Source organism: Hippopotamus amphibius, chromosome 2 (genome assembly GCF_030028045.1).
Source record: "Hippopotamus amphibius kiboko isolate mHipAmp2 chromosome 2, mHipAmp2.hap2, whole genome shotgun sequence".
NCBI lineage: Eukaryota > Metazoa > Chordata > Mammalia > Artiodactyla > Hippopotamidae > Hippopotamus > Hippopotamus amphibius.
In genome coordinates, this window is record NC_080187.1 from 130,698,498 (window position 1) to 130,711,821 (window position 13,324).

The window sequence follows — 13,324 nt, forward strand, 5'->3', positions numbered from 1 at the left end:
AATTGTCTGTGAGTGATTTTGCAGAGCTTTCTGTCCTGAAAACACCCAACATCTGCAGATGTCTCTAGGTCTCCAGATCTTTCAAGCTCAGAGAAAGGATAGCTTTCAGTTTTTAGTTTCTAACCTTCTTTCTCCATGGTACTCAAAAGAGAGTTAGTTTGTGGGATGCCACTTATGCAAGTTGCATGCAGGTATTAGCTTAGGAAGGAAGCTGAGGTATCTGAGGAAGGAATGAACGCTAATCTTTTAAAAGGAAAACTTGAACTGTGGCGTTGTAGATTTTTAAAGTTGGTCAGCACCATACACTCACTTGGGCCAGAGCTAAACATGCACTGAATACTTGCACTGCCCTGAACAGATCCTCCTCAAGCTTTAAGGAATGAGAACTGATGTGTATTTAAATGACATTTATTTTCTAAGGAAGGAATGTTTTAGAGCAGGGGACATTGAAACAAGAGTTTTCCTAATGCCAAACCATACAACATATAAGGAACAAAGCAAAATTCGGATTATTTTCTCTACCTGTTTCGGTTTTGTTTTGGCCCCTGTTTACCCTGAGGCAGTGGGTCCTGCTGAATTTAGAGCCACAGTATCCATCATTTAAATATGCTCATTTATAGTGAAGTTGGAGAAAATGATGCTCACAGTTGCATTCAGGGTTGCCTCTTGAAGGGCTAATAATTGAATGTAAGTTGATATGGAAGAAATTAAATTTAATTTAATAAGATCTTGTTCTTCTAGATCAGGGTTCAGCAGACTTTTTGGTAAAGAACCAGGTAGTAAATCTAGCTTTGCCAGCCTCATAGGCTCTCTTATCACATATTTTTCTTTTTTGTTGTTTTTTCTTTTCTCTTATACCCCTTTAAGAATGTGAAAACCATTCTTACCATTCTCAACTCAAGGGCTGACCCGCTTTAGCCCATAGGCTGAACTATAATTTGTTTGTCAAACCCTGTTCTAGATGTAACTAGAAGTCATTTGAAACCATTTCAAAGCAACTGGCTATTGTTAAAATATTAGCTGTGTACAGAATCGTGTTTCTTGTATGTAATCGTAATTAGACATGTAAATTCCATTCTAACCGTCAAGATTATTATGTGCTTCAGGGCAGCAAATGGCTTAGCAGAAGAAGTATTGTGCTGGTTTTCCCATGTGTTGCCCTCTAAATGTAGCCATCTCTGTTATAATTACCTCCTTCTCCAATCATATGTCAGTAACCCTGCACGAAAATTAAGACCACATTGGCCATGACTTAAAAATTTTATGCTACTGTATTCTTTTAACCCTCTAGTTCAGTTGCCTTTGGGTGTGTCCACTGTAAAAACAGCTTCACTGTGTTACTAAAGGGGAGAGTTAGGTGTTGGGACTGGGGATGAGCACTGCGTTAGCCCTGCCTGCTCTGCCACTGACACCAAGCTCCCCAGCAACCTGGACAGATCACCTTAATGCTTTGTGTTCTGTCCTCAGCTGTGACATGAGTCATATCTACCCCTTAGGCTATATTGTGCAGTTTAGCTCATTACTGTTTGAAAATGTTCTGAGGTCCTTAGGTAAAAAAACAGAAGAAAAATGAAATGTCAGACTCCGGTCCCTACGTGGGTAAACTGTGAGAACAGCTTCGTATTGTTAACGATCGTGAATCAGTCTTGTTTCACACGCCATAATCTAACTGGAGGTTCAGTGAGCAAGGCCAGTACCCTCCATCAGCAGGTGGTAGAAAGAACAATGAAGAGTGCCTGCCTATTCCATGGCTTCCTCAAGTAGTTTGTTTTAGTGTTTGTCCTCTCAGTCAAGTTCTAATTGAACCCAGACATAGTACAACTTTTATCTCTGTTTAGACCTTCCTAAAGATGGAGACTGTTAATCTTTCACGTTCCTCAAGACAGTTGTTGAGTCATTTCTTAGTTCTTTCTTTGCGAGGAAGAACAGCCTCAGCATCTACAATGTTTGCTTACTTTTTTAAGCAACCTTGTGCCTTCCTCATGCATCTTCATGATACTCTCTAGTTTTCTGCATGTTAAGTTTGAATCCAGGACCCAACACTTTAACAGCATCTTGACTGATACTTAGCAAAGGAGAGGTGTTACTATCTGATATCCATCTTTGCACAGCCCAGAATAGACTGAGTGTGCATTTTGCCCAAAGGAATGCTACTTTGCGCCCACAAGTGGGCTCTCTTCATGCCCGTTAGCATTTCTAGCTTCCCACCCTGGCCTGGCCTCTGACCCTTCAAACAGCCCCCCACTCCCTTCCAAGCCCTCTAAACTTCTGGCCTTTCTCTGCATATCCAAGCCCCGCCCATCTGGCATGCCAGCCTTCTATCTCAGCAGTGGAGGCTCTTCCTTTCTGGCCCCCTGCCAATCCCGTAGTCTGATCACATTCTTACCCGATGGTAAGTACGGAAAAGTATGGAAAATGCAATGTAAACCATTCCTGAAATGTAATAAGCTGCTTCCCTTGTTCTAGACGGGCCTTGAGCTTTCTGGGTGATTTCAGTTCTGAAACTGGAAGGCCTAAGCCATACTCCTTCCCACCTTCCACCCCCAATTTCAGACACTTTCCCATTCAGCCTTGGGCTCCGCTGGATAATGCAAGAGAGAATCCTCATTACATTAGTACCACATTAAACAACACCCTCTGTAATTCTTTTTACTCAACACAGATAAAGTGAGCAGTACAGTCTAGCATAAAGTAAGTAGGGAAAACCAAGTGCTTGAACTTTCCTTCACCCAAGACATGGCCCCAAGGGCTGCCTCCGAACTCTTCTGTTTCTATCATCTGCCTTAAGGTAGCCGCCTTGATTGCAGTGTGCCCAGCCCAGCCCAGGACTTCACTCGTATCCCAGCCTTTCTTCAGTCCAGCTCTCCTCCCAGTTAGATGGAGGAATTCAATAAATGCCCAGATAAAATACGTGCTAAAATTAATGCTGCTAATCTGTAGTAGTTGTGAAATACAGGAGTAATATTACAGTCATTCTAACTAATTTTTTAAACATTATATTATGCAAAGTTTTAAACATAGACAAGATAAAGAGTATAACGGGCCCAATGGACCCATTATCCAGCTTTAACAGTTATCGATATTGTTTCATCTATTTCTCATCCATAACCCAACCTCCACCAAGATTTTGAAGCAAATCCCAGATGTAATTTAATTTGTAAACATTTTATTTAAAGTTTTTACATGAATATCAGCCTATCTGAATGTAATTTCTTTCTGTTTTCTCAGTCTGCCAAGATGTTTTCTTATGCCGGATGGAAGCAAACCTGTAACACCCTGTTTTTCATCTTCTCCATTGTATTTTTCATCAGCCGCCTCATTATTTTCCCCTTCTGGTGAGTAGACACGGTGCTACGTGTGCCTGTGGTCACTGTGCTGAGGTGGCCTTGCACGTGGTTCAGGTTGGTGCACTGCCCTTTCTTTCGTACACTGATCTGCTGCTGTTTGTGCCAAGTTCAGCTGGAAAGAAGAATGTGAAGGGGCCGTTTTTATAGGTAATTAACACCACACCTTCCAACATGAAAAGGCTTGTTACAAAGGGAGATAAAAGACGTGTAACCAATGGGAAGCAGCAACTCTTATTCTGTGCCTAGTTTCGTGAATATGGATCTTTCTCTGTGATGAACAGCTTTTCCAGTTATTCAGTGAAATGTCGTTGGCCAATTATCAGCTCTTGAAAAGAGAGGCAAGTTCTGTGTTAAAATTACAGTAGTTATAACCACCATTAATTGAATGCCAGACCCTGGATTAGGCCCTTTACACGTCTTAGCACTAGCTACACAACAAATCATAAAGAGAGGGGTCATCATTTGCACCTGGCAGATGAGGGAACTGTTGCTGATTTCATTCTCCATCATCACTGGTCCTAACAGGGGTTTGGACCACTGGCTTTTGGTCAGTCTGTTGATTTTGTTTAGCCAAGAGCTGGCAACATAGAAACCTATGCTGTGTCTCTCCTGACAATCATTCCTTCAGCAAGCATAATTTTCCATGTGTTGACTGACAGAAACCAAAGGAAAAATGCGAGGAAGACTGTGATGGTTTGGAAAGAACAGCTTAAAACTGGCTGTAGTTTGGGGCTAGTCTAGGAGTTTCATATACTCTCAGCAGAAAAACTAGTGCTACTGGAGGTCCTAGGTTCCAGCGGAAGAAGACGGAGACCCAGGTTCCAGGCCTGATTCCTTGTGGGTGGAGAGCACCCTTGACTAGCAGCGTGCAGGGGAAACTGGTCCAAGGGTGCTGCCTGCCCTGTGGAAGCCAGCTGCGCTTTTCATCCCAGGACTGGGTGTCTTGATTAGACACTCAGTCTAATTTTTTCTGGAGAGGAGCAGCAGAGTGCAGTGATGAATTTCACAGATGCAAGTCACTCCTGGCTCCACAGTCACTACCTGTGTGATCTTGTACTGCTTAGATCATTTTTCTGAGCATCAGTTTCTCATCTGTAAAATGTAAGGATTGGCATGAGGCTTAACTGAAGTAATACATGTGAAATAGCTTAGAATAATGTCTGGAACATAGTAAGGATTCAGTAAATGCTAGCTGTTATTACTAAAATTATTGATGAGTCCCTGAGAATTTGGAGTTTAATCTAGAGTCAAATCTAAGATACATGTTTAAGGTACTCTTCTTGGTTGATGAATCACATTACCGTCACTTTTGCTTTGGCTGATCAAGTGTGTTTATGAAATTAGGATATTGTACAATAGCAATTATTGATAGGTAAGTATTGACTTACAGATAGCAGTTGGGTTGTGGCTTTTCAGTGTGACTTTCATGGTGCTCTAAACCCAGCATTTGCCCATGGATGACACTTACTTTGTTTCAAAGGTACCATGTGTTCCAGTTGTCTATAGCTGTGTTAGAAACCTGAAAAATTTAGTGGCTTAAGGCAGTGGTGAGCAAACTTTTTCTGTAAAGGGCCGTAGAATAACTGTTTTAGGCTTTAAGGGCCATATGTGGTCTCTGTTGCATATTTCTCTTTGTTTTGTTTTGTTTTGTTGTTCTTCTTTTACAACCCTTTCAAGATGGACCAAACCCAGCTTAGATCACTGGCTGTAGAAAAACGGGCTGCAGGTCAGACTTCACCACCAGGCCATAGTTTGCAGGCCTCTCTCTTAAAACAACAAGACATTATTATTATTATCTCTTATGGATCAGGGAGTCTAGTGGCCTCATGTACGTGGTTTTCACTCATGTGGTTACAGTCAGATGGTAGCTGGGCAGTCAGAGTTGGAGTTTTCCTGAAGGCTTCCTTGCTCACGAGGTTCAGGTGATACGCATGCCATCAGCGGGCTGGCGCTGATTGCGGGCTGGGACCGCCTCTGGGCCCAGCAGCTGGAGCATGTGCCCGTGCCCTCCACTGGCCTGGCCCTCTCCTGGCACAGCAGATGGATTTCAAGGGTGAGCAGTTCAAGAGAGAGCTTGGCAGAGGCTGTGCCTCCTTCTATAACTCCACTTCCGTGTTGCTTCCGGCCTCATTTTCTTCACTGGATCCAAGTCACTGAGTCCAGCTCATGTTTAAGGGAAGGACAGTTAGACTCCATTTCTTGATGGGAGTAGTTTCAAAGAATTTGTGGACATGTTTTTAAAGCACACACCATGGAAGTCTCTGTCTGGAGAACGCTCTGAGAAGCTTCTAAGTATTGCTGCTGTGGTTGACTTCTGATTCAGCAACGAAGGAGCTTCCCCTCAGACCTTCCCGTGTGGCGTGGGTTGGGGCTGAGTGGTGTGTTACCTTGCCACACAGCCTCCACTTTAAAACCCCAGACTGAAGAGCTCATTCTCTTGCCTGCATTCCTGGGCTTCAAGGAGAGTTAGTTACACACGTTTGGCATTTTCGTGACCTTGATCTTTGCTGAACCCACCAGCCCCCTGCAGAGAGACAGCTCTGCTGTCTTCAGGGAGTCGGACTGCAGATAAACCAGTATTAACAAGCTTGACTGTAAAAACCTTTTGTGGGTAAAAATTTTTCTTTACTGACATTGACTGATCCGTGTTGTTTGGAAGGTTAAGGAGAACCTCACCAAGCTGTTGGACATTTGGGAGATGGGTTTTTCATGGCTTTTGAAAGCATCAGTGGCAGTGTGTTACTCTGGCTTAAGTAGCCATCCCGTCAGCTTGAACGTGTTACACAACCGTCTTGTGGTGCGAAAGAGGAAACATCAGTTCCTTGTTGTTAGTCTGGCTCCAGCCCTCTGTCTAAAACTTGTAACTCTGCAGAGTCACTTCTCAAGGATATTTTATTAGTCCAGATTTGTTGGGAATTCACCATGGACCAAACAACGTACAGACAACAGGCCCACCACAAGAGTCAGACGTGTTAGAGGTGCCGTGGGAGGCGTTCAGCGTCTAGTTGCTCGGCTCTTCTCAGCTGTTTTTGTTGCACACTTGGTGGTGAGATGAAGGGTTGAGTGGGGAGAAAGCTGACTGGGCTGGTGCCATCTGAAGGCTGTCTGAAACCTTGAGAAAAAGAACAGGCGTTTGACATCACACGTGTCTTTCCCTTCCTTCTCCTTTCCCTTTATTCCCCCAGCCTCAAACAATTTTGCTTTCCCCTAATGAGTTTCCTTTTGTGTCTGTACAACTGTGTCCCCAATTCTCCTCTCCTCCTGCTCTTTTCAGGGATCCCCTGTAACCAATTTTCAGTGTCAGCAACAATTAATTACCTTGATTTTCTAATCATTAGTACTGTGAACATTACGTAGACATTCCAATTGGCACTGGCCAGACTGCTTTAGTATAATTGCCTGGTTACCCCATTTATTTGCATTTTTCTTCAGAAACACTTAAATCTTATAAGGCTTATGTTTTTCACATTGTATTCCCAACTATCGTATTAAAATAATGACTTCTATATTTGTGAATTATTGGATGTATGTATCTACTTGAATATTATACAAATACCACCCAAGAATCATTCGTTTAGAAAGGCCCTCCTAAGATCAGATCAACAGTTCCCCTGACTCCTGACAGTTTTCCTCCATAAGTAAAAAGAGCAGATAATGATTTAGTCCGGGCTGATTGATCTGAGGGGAAGGAGCACTGTTTCAGCTGCAGGTTCTGAGTGGCAGTGCTGGCTCGTTGCTTCCTTGCTTGACCTCATGACTGCTAGACGCTGTGAGGAGCTCGTGGATGAGTGAGATGCAGCTGCTAGCCTCCAGGAGCTCATGATGGCAGTAGAAGAGGTCTCTGTATCCACCACCTTGTTCATATATTTGAAGACTACTAATACTGACCCATATTTTTTGGATATTCCAAGAAGAAAAAAATAAAACATTTCCTGCAAATCAAAACTGCAATGAGGTATCTTCTCACAGTAGTCAGAATGGTCGTCATTAAAACGTCTACAAATAATAAATGCTGGAGAGGGGAGAGGGTGCGAAGAAAAGGAACCCTCCTACACTGTGGGTGGGAATGTAAATTGGTGCAGTCACTAAGGAGAACAATATGGAGTCTCCTTAAAAAACTTAAAGGAGAGTTACCATGTGATCCTACACTCCTGGGCATATATCCGGGAAAAGATGAAAACTAATTCAAAAAGATACATGCATCCCAGTGTTCATAGCAGCACTGTTTACAGTAGCCAAGACATGGAAGCAGCCTGAGTGTCCACTGACAAATTAATGGATAAAGAAAATATGGTGTGTGTGTGTGTGTGTGTACACACACACACACACACACACACACACACAATGGATTATTACTCAGCCATGAAAAAGAATGAAATAATGCCATTTGCAACAATATGGATGGACCTAGAGATTATCATACTAAGTGAAGTACAAGTCAGAGAAAGACAAATATCATATGATATCACATATGTGGAATCTAAAAAATAATGCAAAGGAACTTATTTACAAAACAGAAATAGACTCACAGACATAGAAAACAAAGTTATGGTTACCAAAGGGGAAAGGGGGAGAGGGATAAATTAGGAATTTGAGATTAACGGATACATACTACTATATATAAAATAGATAAACGACAAAGACTTACAAAGGAATTATATTCAATATCTTGTAATAACCTATAATGGAAAAGAATCTGAAAAAGAATAGATATATACATATAACTGAATCACTTTGCTGTACACTTAAAACTAACACAACATTGTAAATTAACTATACTTCAATTTTTTTAAGCTCTTTATTGGAATATAATTGCTTTACACTCTTGTACCAGCTTTTGAGGTACACTGAAGTGAATCAGCTGTATTTATACATATATCCCCATATCTCAATTTTTTAAATGGTTAAAAAAAAAAAATAAAACATTTGCAACTGTGAATACTACTCAAATAAAGAGCTTCCTTACCTCCGAGGGTACATATGCAAGTGGTAACTTTATTTTCCCCACCACTGGTTCACAGGACTTTGGGCTTCATCTTTTGATGATCCAGGCCTCACTGATGCAGAAAAATGGTGCCCTGAGAAGCCTCATACGAAAGAATTTTGTGGGCAGTGAGGCCATATAAACCTTTGAGTAGCTATCAGAGAGGGGACAGTGTTAAGAAACAAATAAGACACAGCAAAGCTGAAAGCATCCAGCCGTGCTCTTAGCTGATGTGCGTCAGAGGGAGACCGAGGGGAGGACACGATGGTTCTTTCTTTCCTCCGAAGGCCTGGGGCCTCTGTTCTGAGTGGTGCGTCCGGGGCCGAGCAGGGGTCTGAGGGTGCCAGGGTCAGCTGGCGTGCTCTCCTGGGATGGCGCAGGGCCCTTCCCACAGTCGCCGGAGGAGAGGAGGGGCGGCGCCCTGCCAGAGCAGCTCTGTTGAAGCTGGGGCCGCTCCCTTGGGCTGACCTTTCCAGTCCCACAGCTCACGGAGGGGACGGCGATGTCCCCGCAGGTGTTTGCTCGGCGTCTTGGTCTATAGGGAGCCCGCAGGGGAGCTCTTCCCACACCCGCAGGCTCGGCACTTCTGCTACTGCTCGTGGACTTGGGAAGGACAGCTACAACTGTCCATAGAATTTTAGAATGAAGGACCTTATTCATAATTCAGTCCCACTCCCTTATTTATTTGTTTGGAAATAATTTCAAGCTTACAGGATAATTTCAAATATATCACAGAGAACTCTTACATATTCCCTTTACCCAGATTTACCAGTTAGTGTTTCCCCCATTTGCTTTGTCATTTTTTCCTCCCTCTCTTTCTGTTTCTATCTCAGCACATAATCACACACATGGTCACACACGTGTGTGTATACATATTTTTTCTGAACCATTTGAACGTTGAAACCATCACGTCCGTTTAATCCTGAATAATTCAGTGTGTATTTCCTAAGAACAAGGACATTTTCCTCCAGAATCACAGTATAGTTATCAGTTTCAGGAAAGGCAGCAATCTACCATCCGTGTTTCCGTTTTGTCACTTGATCTGATAGTGCCTTTTATTGCTGTGTTTCCTTGACTGCTGGGTTTGGCCCGGGATCGCACACTGCATGCACTTGTTATCCACCTGGAGTAGTCCTTACCCCTTCTTGCGTTTCGTGTCATGGGCATTATGGAAGCATTGCGACCCTGTTTGTCTTTCACGTGAGACGTTAGGATAGTTCCAGGATCGCACAGCTAATTATGAAAGAATCGCGACTAGAAAGAGGATATTTGAAACCCAAAACAGATGTTTCCAATTAAGCTACTAAATTTGATGATTAAGAGCAGGCATCATTGCCTTACCTAAATATTTGTTTTCTTCAACTGCTTGGTCACTTCAAAATATAAGCCATCTCTAAAATACTAGGTGGGCAGTTACACACCTGTAGAATCAGTATTTGTTATCCTGAAAACACTTAATTCTCACACCTACAATTAGCAAGAAAAAAAGACCTTTAACTTTCATTAGAAAAATATAGCTTTTGGTGGCTGCCTTATCCAGCCCAGCAGAACCAACTACTGTTTATACCAACAATGCGATTTTTTTCACACCTTGTACTTTAATGATTAAAAGCGTAAAGGTGGGGAACAAGACCCCAAACAGGAAAAAGACTAAGCTTTCAGTCCACAGGCACCATGGTAGTGTATCCATTTGGACAGATTAAAGAGCAGAACTGAGGAGTGTTCTCTGTGAAAAGGGAGATTCCACAGGGCCCGCAAGGTAAATGAGCAAGGGTTTGTGTGTTCCGGCATGTGTCTGCACACTTGATATAATGTGTGTTTGGGCCACAAACACACGCGCACGCACGCACGCACACACACACACTTGATACACAAATTGAGAAGGTCAGATATGTTTTGGTTTTTTTTCCTTCCCATTCTCCTTTTAGCAAAGGACCAGAAGAAATTGAGGCTGAGAAATTGGACTATCCTTTAGTCAGGACAGTGAGACCCTTAGAGGCCCTGAGAGTGGAACTGCAGCTCTGTAACCGTTGTCCTCCCTTCTGACTCCTCTTCACTTTTGAGCCTCCTGTCCCCTCTGTCCTCCCACAGCACAGGATCCCCCCTCCTCCTGAGCCTGCTCCTCCCCTCCAAAGCGGCCTCCTTCCTTCTCCCCCATATGCAGAAAATCCCGCTGTTTCACCAGCACCCTCCCTTGGTGTTGCCCTCCCCGTGCCATTAACTAAGCCCTCTGCATTCGGGAAGGGGGTGGTGGTGATAGTAGTATTCTAGCTACCAGTTTTGAGTGCTTACTGTTGCTGAACTCTTCCCATTTGCCAACTCCTTTAATCCTCACAACCGCCTGACGAGGTGAGTCCTGTTTACCAGAGAAGAAACCGAAGCCCGGAGAAGTTATGTAACTTGCTGCAGACCCCAGGGAAGCCATGATCCAAATGGAGCAGGCTCCAGTGCCCATGCGGTTGACCTCTCCTCTCTGCAGTGGCTTGGCGCTCTCGGAAGGCATTTGCATTTAAAGGCAGTCTTTTCCATTTCTTGGATTCTGATGTTTGCGAAGCTGGCTATGTGTTTCTCAGAGAGGTGCGGTTAGTTCCTCCCAAGGAACGGGAGGTTGTACAGGTCACCAGGCAAGAAAATAGTGGCCTTAGTCCTGGAGCCCAGCTCTGATAATTCTAGGCCAGGCGTATCACTCTCCTTTCTAAAACTTGCAGAGCTGCCCAAGGCTTCTTACAAGGAAGGCCACACCCCGACCTTGACTTTCAAGGCCAACAGGAGATGGCTGCATTCACCAATCCAGCTTTATCTCATACCACCCACCTCTGCCACTCCTCTCCCTGCAGCCACACTGGTCTTCTATTAGCCCTTGAATTTTCCATGACACCTCCCTCTGAGAGTTTTGTACATGTCTTTCCCTCCAACTGGAATCCTCTTTTCTGTGTCTTCCCTTCAGTGAGAGGGAAAAGGGAAATCGCCATTCAGTCAGAACCCTGCAATATGCTCCCTGTCCTTTTCTTTCTTTCTTTCTTTGCATGGACCACAGTGAGTTTAATTATATGTTTAGGTGGTTATTCACATTCTCTGATAGAATGCGTAAAGGAGATATTTTTGAGTAGATTCCTTTGTTGATTTTGACACTGACAAATTCCCAGTAGGGGACCTTGTATGGGACCAGGCGCTGGACCAGGTGATGGGAGGATAGAGATGAGGGCCTCATGACCGCTGCCTTTGGAAAGCCTGCTAGCCAATGAGGAGTCAACTCATAGAAGAGCTTTTACTGCAGGGCGGGGGTGGGGGTGGGGGGAATAGCCAAATGCTCTAAAGAAGCTGGTAGCAGGGGAGCCCAGAGGAAAGTTATAAATTCAGAAGTTATCAGAATAGCACAGAGATTTTGCTGTAGAGGGGTCCATGCTTTTATAGGTAAAAAGAATTTCAGTTGAAAGTATGAAGGGCATTCTAGGCTGAGAGAGTACAGGATAAGGCACACAATTGCTTAAAGACCCAGCAAATCAGACTAACAAATAGGCTTTATGTACATTATTTCCTTTAATCCCTGTGGATGCAGGCAACAAAATGTAGGCCCTACTAGTTCAGGAATTTCAGTCTGTTCTATTCATTGCTATATTTCTGGCTCCCACAAAGGCCTGGTAGCACTTTGGTGCTTAATAAATATTTATTGAATGAATAAGGTAGGTACTCATTGCTTCCATTTTACAATTGAGAATATGCACAAGAAGTGACTCAGGGGCTTCCCTGGTTAAGAATCCGCCTGCCAATACAGGGGACATGGGTTTGAGCCCTGGTCCGGGAAGATCCCACATGCCGTGGAGCAACTAAGCCCGTGAGCCACAACTGTTGAGCCCATGCACCGCAACTACTGAAGCTCACATGCCTAGAGCCACCGCAGTAAGAAGCCTGTGCACTGCAATGAAGAGTAGCCCCACTCTCTGCAACTACAGAAAGCAGCAGTGAAGACCCAATGCAGCCAATAAATAAAAAAATAACAATCATAAAATTTTTAAAAAAAGTGACTCAAGATTACATAGAGCCAGAATTTTAAGAAAATATGGGAAAATATATTTTATAATGTTGGGGGTGAGAAAAACCTTTTAAAGCATAAGGCTCCCCTGCTACCAGCATCTTTAGAGCATTTGGCTGATTCACCCTGCTCTGCAGTATGAGGGCTCTTCTATGAGTAGACTTGTCATTAGCTAGCAGGCTTTCCAAAGGCAGCGGTCATGATGCCCGCATCTCTGTATCCTCCCATCACCTGCTTTAAAAGGTTTTAAAGGAGGAAACAATTGATAACTTTGGTTACAAAAATGTTTTAAAAATTGATTTGTCAAGAAAAATTATAAACAAAGTTGTAAGAATCAGACCATGTGATGTTATTTATCATGATTATTAAGTAATATTGTTATCCTCAATATATAAAGAGCACTTAAGAGTCAACAGAGAAATTAAACACCCCAAAAGAAACATGGACACATACCATGAAGAAGCAGTTCACAAAAGTACAAATCACAATAATAAAAAAAGCATGTATGTATATCTTCATTTCACAAGAAATAAAAACATGAGTATATAAACAATGTGATATTGTTTTAGGTAGAGGCTGACAAAGCACAATGTTGGTGGAGATCTGAGTAAGCAGTTACTCTCATACACTGGGTGCAAGACTGTGAATTGATACAGTCTTGCTGGAAAGCATCTAGCAATACATTCCAAAATGTAAATTGAATATACTCTTCGATTCAGGATATTAGCAATTCTAAGGAAATAAACAATTTTATCAAAATGTTTTTACAAGTAATATTCTCACAGTGTTCTTTATAATGTAGTGAAAATTTGGAAACAACTTAAATGTATATCAATAAGGGATTAGCGAAATAAGTTATGAGATCTATAGATGGATTTCTGTGCAGCTGTTACATAGGATGGTATATAGTAGGGGCTGGCAAACTGGCTCACAGGCCAAATCCAGTTCACTCACTGTTTT

General features: G+C 42.9%; 1 protein-coding gene across 3 annotated transcripts in view; it reads left to right on the top strand.

The window, feature by feature from the left end:
- CERS3 (ceramide synthase 3) overlaps positions 1–13,324 on the top strand; it is a 107,176-nt gene that overhangs the window by 59,811 nt on the left and 34,041 nt on the right. For all 3 annotated transcript variants that reach the window (XR_009051423.1, XM_057722992.1, XM_057722993.1), the window contains one exon: positions 3,229–3,335. Coding sequence is in view for 2 of the 3 variants with exons in the window: in XM_057722992.1 (XP_057578975.1) it covers positions 3,229–3,335 (107 nt within the window). In the remaining variant the exon portion in view is untranslated. The remainder of the gene's footprint in view (positions 1–3,228; positions 3,336–13,324) is intronic.